At 55.0% G+C, this 6,673-nt stretch overlaps 1 protein-coding gene across 8 annotated transcripts in view; it reads left to right on the plus strand.

Annotated features, from left to right (window-relative positions):
• Nucleotides 1-2,947, plus strand: part of TMEM104 (transmembrane protein 104) — a 72,524-nt gene extending 69,577 nt beyond the window's left edge. For 7 of the 8 annotated variants that reach the window (XM_074260699.1, XM_074260697.1, XM_074260698.1 and 4 more), the window contains one exon: nucleotides 311-2,947. In XM_074260699.1, the coding sequence (XP_074116800.1) occupies nucleotides 311-1,071 (761 nt within the window). In that variant the 3' untranslated portion in view covers nucleotides 1,072-2,947. The remainder of the gene's footprint in view (nucleotides 1-310) is intronic. The other variant, XR_012481144.1, reaches the window with a different exon arrangement.
• Nucleotides 2,948-6,673: the final 3,726 nt, after the last annotated feature.

Below are 6,673 nucleotides of genomic sequence, written 5' to 3' on the forward strand. Positions count from 1 at the left end.
GGTAAATGCCATTGTGTGGCCCAACTAGTGAGAACCCACCCTGGCGGAGACCCCTCCTCTTGGTAGTCTCCACTACACGGACTTTGATTCCACGTTTGTTTGGGGGCTTTCCTCTCTGTTTCACATTTGGCAAAGGCTGTAGGTTGTAAAACAGGTACAAGTTGTGCAGAATGGCCTCCGAGGTCCCTTCCAGCTCCAGGGCTCCCCCGGGTGTGGGACTTGGCCCCAGCGTGCCCTGCAGCAGCAGGCCTGACAGGAGCAGCGTCCTTGGGTGTACCGTCATTACTGACCGACCTCTCTCATTCCCCAGCCTTCGCCATCATGATTATCGTGGCATTGATCCGTATTGGACACGGCCAAGGAGAGGGGCATCCACCCGTAGCAGACTTCTCTGGGATCCGCAACCTGTTTGGGGTGTGCGTCTACTCCTTCATGTGCCAGCACTCGCTGCCCTCCCTCATCACGCCCATCTCCTCCAAGAAGCGCATCACCCAGCTGGTGTTGCTGGACTACGTGCTGATCCTGGCCTTCTACAGCCTCCTTTCCTTCACTGCCATCTTCTGCTTCCACAGCGACAGCCTCATGGACATGTACACCCTCAACTTCACCGGCTGCGACGTAGTGCGTCTGGTTGTGATCCGCTTCTTCCTGGGCCTCTTCCCCGTCTTCACCATCAGCACCAATTTCCCCATCATCGCCGTGACTCTTCGAAACAACTGGAAGACGCTGTTCCACCGGGAGGGAGAGATGTACCCGTGGGTGGTAGACCGAGTGGTGTTTCCTATCATCACCTTGGTACCCCCCATCCTCGTGGCCTTCTGTACCCACGACCTGGAGTCCCTGGTGGGGATCACAGGCGCCTACGCCGGCAATGGAATCCAGTACGTCATCCCGGCCTTTCTGGTGTACTACAGCCGGAAAGACACAAAGCTTGTTTTTGGCTCTGGGACAATCAACAAGCACAAGTCCCCTTTCCGAAGTACCTTCTGGGTGGGCTTTGTACTGGTCTGGGCCTTTTCCTGCTTCCTTTTTGTCACAGCTAACATAATCCTGAGTGAGACGAAGCTTTGACTGTGGGAACGGTTCCCAACACCCGGCTCCTTTCTGCAGGATTGCAGGCCTCCCTCCGTCCTCCACCTCATGGCCCCTATCCGTCCACCATAGGGCAGACTGGTAGCCAGGTCTGATGGCCGTTAGGAGGCCCATTACCTCTCCAGGACTCCACCAGATAGACCGCTGAATCCCCCGCATGGCGCCCCGGGGGGAATCTGGAAACAGTGCCGGCACTGTGACATCCTAGTCCTACCTGACCGACGGGTGTCCCCCCATCCCCCCCACTCAGGCTGTGGGACGACCTAGGTCATTGTTTTAGGGGATCTGCCGCAGATCCCCTCCTGCCTGCTTCTCCCCTCACCCGGAACATGTCTTCCTTCCCGAGCTACTGAGAAACCAATCTAGGGAAAGCACAGGTCACTTTTGCCTTAGCATAAAGGGAAGCCAGCAGGGCCTGGAGCCCCAAGGACACAGGAGGGGTGGTGAGCCGCAGGGTCCCTGAGCCCCTGCTGTGGATGCTCAGTAGAGACCCGGCCGCTCAATGCCGACCTAGTTCTAGAGTTTGTCTGGGCTCCTGCCCTGATTGAAGCCTGAGTCTTCCCTGGGAGAGGAGGTGAAAGGGCCCTTTCTTCTTTTCCACATCTCACAGGGGGTTAATGAGAAAGGGCAAGAAAGAGAAGGGAGCTGAATCTTCACCGCAGAGGATGCTGGGTGAAGAAGATGCTGTATTCCCCCGCAGACCCAGGAGGTTGTGTGGCAGCCCATGCCAGTGCCCTGAGCGAGGTATCATGGCATTGGAATGGGCATCAATCAGGGGCAGCTAGGGGGCGCAGTGGATAGAGCACCGGCCCTGAATTCAGGAGGACCCGAGTTCAAGTCTGGTCTCAGACACTTAACGCTTCCTAGCTGTGCCACTTAACCCCAGCCTCAGGGGGGAAAAAAAAAAGGAGTGGGCATCACCTCAGACAGACTGGTGCCTTTGGTCACTTCCAGGGTGCCCTTGACAATCTGGCAGTGGAAATCCCAGCTTCCCGGAAGACAGTAGTGGCCCTCGGAGGGGCTGAGGTTGGTTTAAGTGAGAAGCAACTGAGCAGCCCATGGCCAGCCCCCTGATGCACCCTTGGTCATCTGGGAGGGAACCCCATGTACCCTCCCCTAGCGGCCCTCTCCCACGGAGGAATTCTGTGCCCTTTGCTGGGCTATTCTGAAACGAGGCTCCATCCGTTCCATGATCGCGGCCCCTCCTCGCTGCTTTTCATCTCCCCACTCACTCCATTGAGCCCTCCTGGTGCCCTGTCGTTTTCACTATAATGACTTCATGAACTTTGCGTCAAATGTGCCTTCTGCAGCATCAGGGCCTGGGTCCCTCCTGTTGAGATGCAGGAGGGCCCAGATTATTCTCATATTATTCCATGTTCTCTGTACCCCTTAGGCCAGGCTTAGGAGCAGCCAAATGTAGGAAATGGGGTTCCCTTGGGAGGGGGGAGGCTTCCCTAAGGTTGGTCCTGTTCCCCTCCCTGCAACACACCTAATTTCAGTGCCTTGCTCAGCACCTTTTATTTCTCCTCACCTGCATCCCACACATTTCCCTAGCAGGAAAATATCCGGTCCTTGAGGGTAGAGGTGATCTAAAGACGACTCCTGCCTGAGGACTGGGGGCATAGGATGAGGAAAGGAGCATTGCCTTAAGCATGAAGCCTGGGGGTCCTCGGAAGCGGGCACACCCCACCGTTAGGTCCCAGGCTGCCTGAACCCAGCGGGGTGCTTCTGAGAATTAGGTTGTCTTAATTGGACATCATCTTCTTCCAATCCATCATCTTGTGTTTTGTCTCACAGCACGTCACTACGTGTAATTATTTTCCAGCTAAATGAAAAATAAATGCCCTTCCCCATCTGCCTGTGTGGTGACTTCCTGTGCTACCTCTGGCTGACCCTTGAAAATGGGGCGGAGGGATCTGTACCTTCATTGACAAAAATAATGTTGTTGGACCATCCTGCGTCCCAGATCTCCCAGTCATTTGCTAAAACCTCAAAACATCTGCACTCCCCCTTTCCAGTTACATTCCCCACCAGTGACACAAGGAAGCCGTCTCCCTGTTTGGGCTTCCAGAGCCGGCACTGGCAAATCGAATAACTCCATAAGGCAGGGCTGGCCGTCCCCACGCAGTTACCGGGCTTCACTTCAGACTCAGAGCTCGGCATCTCCAGGAGGGAGGGAGCTGTGACGATGCTGGGGCCGGGGAGCTGCCGAATGATACTCGGCTCCCTGATTCTTTCCTTTTGCTGCTCTGGAGAAAAACTGAAACATGAGCCTCCACCTCATTTCCTAAGGTTCCCTCTAAAGGAACTCGAGCGGCCCTTTCCCTTTGCCCCCAAGAACTCCGGACCCAGCTGAGACTGTCAGAGGACAGGCTGACGAGGGTTTGGGGGCCAGAGCAGAGTAAGGTCTCGCCCTGCACGAGGCCCCTTCGTGAATGTGGCCAGACTTCCTGGGGCGGCCTCCCCTGGGGCCAGTCTTGTGCCCCTCTCCCTCCCCAGGACCGGCGGAGGGGGGGGGGCCAGAGATCAGAGCAGCATCTCCTCCTCCTGCGCTCTGATGCCGACCCTGAGAGGCGTCAGTTCCTTTTACCAATAGTTCCAGGGCTGGAGGGGCAGCCTCGGGCTGACTGGATGGCACAGATGGCTGGTAACAGAGGAGGATGGACCCCGCTGAGTGATGGAAGGTGGGCAAAGGGCACCTCGCCAGGCCCGCAGCCACACAGCTGTTCTCGCAGCGTGGAAGCCGAGAGCAGCCTCAGCAACAGGCGCAGACCAAAGTCAGAGTGGAACTCAGGACAGTTTCTTCTCCCAGACGCCTCAGCAGCGTCAGGAGCTGGGGGCGGCCCCGGGGCGCAGGGGGGGGGGGAGCTGCTCTGAAGGGTCCTAGAAGCTGAGGCAGAGACGCCCGCGGGTCCTTGGCCGGCTCCGTCCGCCCTCTCCCGGCTTCCCCAGCCTGTGCAGTAAGGGCCCGGGCCTTGGGGTGACGCTGCTCCGGCCTCTTGTGCACAGCTCACCACCACATGCCGTGGGTCCGCCAGCCCGGAGCAGATGCCCGCCCCGGCCTCGTTTTTGTAGTTGAGGAAAAACAAAGCAGGCCGAGGTCAAGTCTTGCCCAAGGTCACAGCCGGAAGTAGCTGAGCCGTCCTCAGAGTCCCGCTCCTAATCCCAGTGCCCCACCCGGCCCTGCATTTTTTATCTGGCACTTCCAGCTTCTACGGGGGCGCCCGCCCGACACAGGAAGACTTAACAAATGCTTATTGATTGATAGCAGATGACTTTCCTAGCCCTGGAGCCCGGGATCTCTCCCCAGGACATCTAATTTACTGAATGAGGTTATTTATTGGGGTTAAGGAGGTGCAGGGACCCGCTAGAACCTTCGTCCTACCATCTTCTTCCGTCTCTGTCCCCCGGGACACTTCCGACTCAGAGCCTTTTATTTCCCCCCATCCTTGCTCCCCTGAGGGACAGAGGGAAGACCCTGCTGCTTCCTTGGCTCCGACGGGAAGCCAGCTGGGAAGGAGCTTTTCCTGAAGACCTTTAAAATACGTCATAGAACAAGAGCACACCGTCAGCCCCCACCTGTGTGAGATGTATACAAGTCCGGCTGGAAGAAAGGTTCAGGCAGCCCTCAGCAGGGAAGAACTTGCTTTATCGTGCGTTTGATGCGGCCCTCCAGCAGCTCTGGGCTGTCTGCACTCCCCCACGGCTTCTCTCTCCCCTCGGGGCAGCAGGGCCTTTACCGCTCTCTGGGAGAGGCCCCTGGATCCACCTCCTCCCACTCTCGGTACCCAAAGCCTTAGTCCCAGCATCTGGCCCCGCCCTCTGCCTCCCAAATCCGGCGCTCCTCAGGAGGGAGCCATTTAGGACTGTCTGGGGCCTCGGGCAAGCACAGAGGACCCCAGGGGCAGAGCGGCGGGCGGAATACCGAGCGACTTCTCCCCATTCTTCTAACCAAAGGACGGCCTCCGAGCCTCCCTCTCCAGGTTTCTGCCAGTTCCTTCCCCCCAACCTTTCCAGTCCCAGCAGCATGGCCGAGGGAGCAAGGAGGGCTGGGTCCTTGTCCCGGCGCTGCCCTTAGGCAGATTCCCCCTTTGCAAAATGGGCTCAGATGCAAAGCTCTAGCTTCTCCAGGCGGCTGCCTAAGCTCCCCATACCCAGCAATGGGGTTCTAAAGCAGTGACTAGTTGGGGTAAAATTTCTGCGTCACTCCCTATGAGATTGGGGGGTGGGCATGGGGGGGTGAGACGGACACGAAAGGATGGACAGTGGTCTTCTGGCATCCAGAACTCCTCCTGACCCTATGCATCGTGTCCCTTGGCCCGTGTGGTCCCTGCAGCACGGGGACGGGAGGTAGGGGATGGCCCAGAGTGACTGGGAGAAAAGCAGTGAGCAAGCTGGGAACATCTTAGGAGAGTAAGTCCTCATTTTCCCAGGCTGTGACAGCCTGCCCTAGTGAAAGGGAAAGGCCTCAGGTGAGCAAGGGCAGCTCCCAAGCTCTGCTCTTTCCAGCCAGCCTCCCTTTCTCCCGTGACCACAGTCCCACCGAGGAGACACCCAAAACCTCCCTCAAAAACCCTTTCCTCAGCTCGATCACATTACCGAACTGCGTGACGAGCACATTACTTGTCAAGTTAGAAGCACCACAGCAGCGGCTCGCCTCTGAGCCCTGGCCGAGGGGGCTGAGTGTGATCCTGGGCAAATCGTTTAACCTCCCAGTTGTGTCTCTCTCTCACACACACACACACACACACACACACACACACTCACACACTCACACACATACAACACATACATACACACATACACTCACACACATACACATACACACATATACACACATACATACACACATACAACACATACATACACATATACACATACACATACATACATATACAACATACACACATACAACACATACATACACATATACACATACATATACATACATACACAACATACACACATACAACACATACATACACATATACACTCACACACAGACACATACACACACACATACAACACATACATACACACACTCACACACATACACACATACAACACATACATACACATATACACATACACACACACATACACACACACATACAACACATACACACATACACATACACACACACACACATACAACACATACACACACATACAACACATACACACATACACATACACACACTCACACACATACAACACATACATACACACATACACTCACACACATACACATACACACATATACACACATACATACACACATACAACACATACATACACATATACACATACATATACATACATACACAACATACACACATACAACACATACATACACATATACACTCACACACAGACACACACACATACAACACATACATACACACACTCACACACATACACACATACAACACATACATACACATATACACATACATACACACATACACACACACATACAACACATACACACATACACATACACACACACACACACACTCTGGCTCTCTCTCATCTGTCTCTATTTCTATTTCTCTCTGTCTCTCCCTCCTATTTCTTTTTC

This window comes from Sminthopsis crassicaudata, chromosome 4 (genome assembly GCF_048593235.1).
Source record: "Sminthopsis crassicaudata isolate SCR6 chromosome 4, ASM4859323v1, whole genome shotgun sequence".
Lineage (NCBI taxonomy): Eukaryota > Metazoa > Chordata > Mammalia > Dasyuromorphia > Dasyuridae > Sminthopsis > Sminthopsis crassicaudata.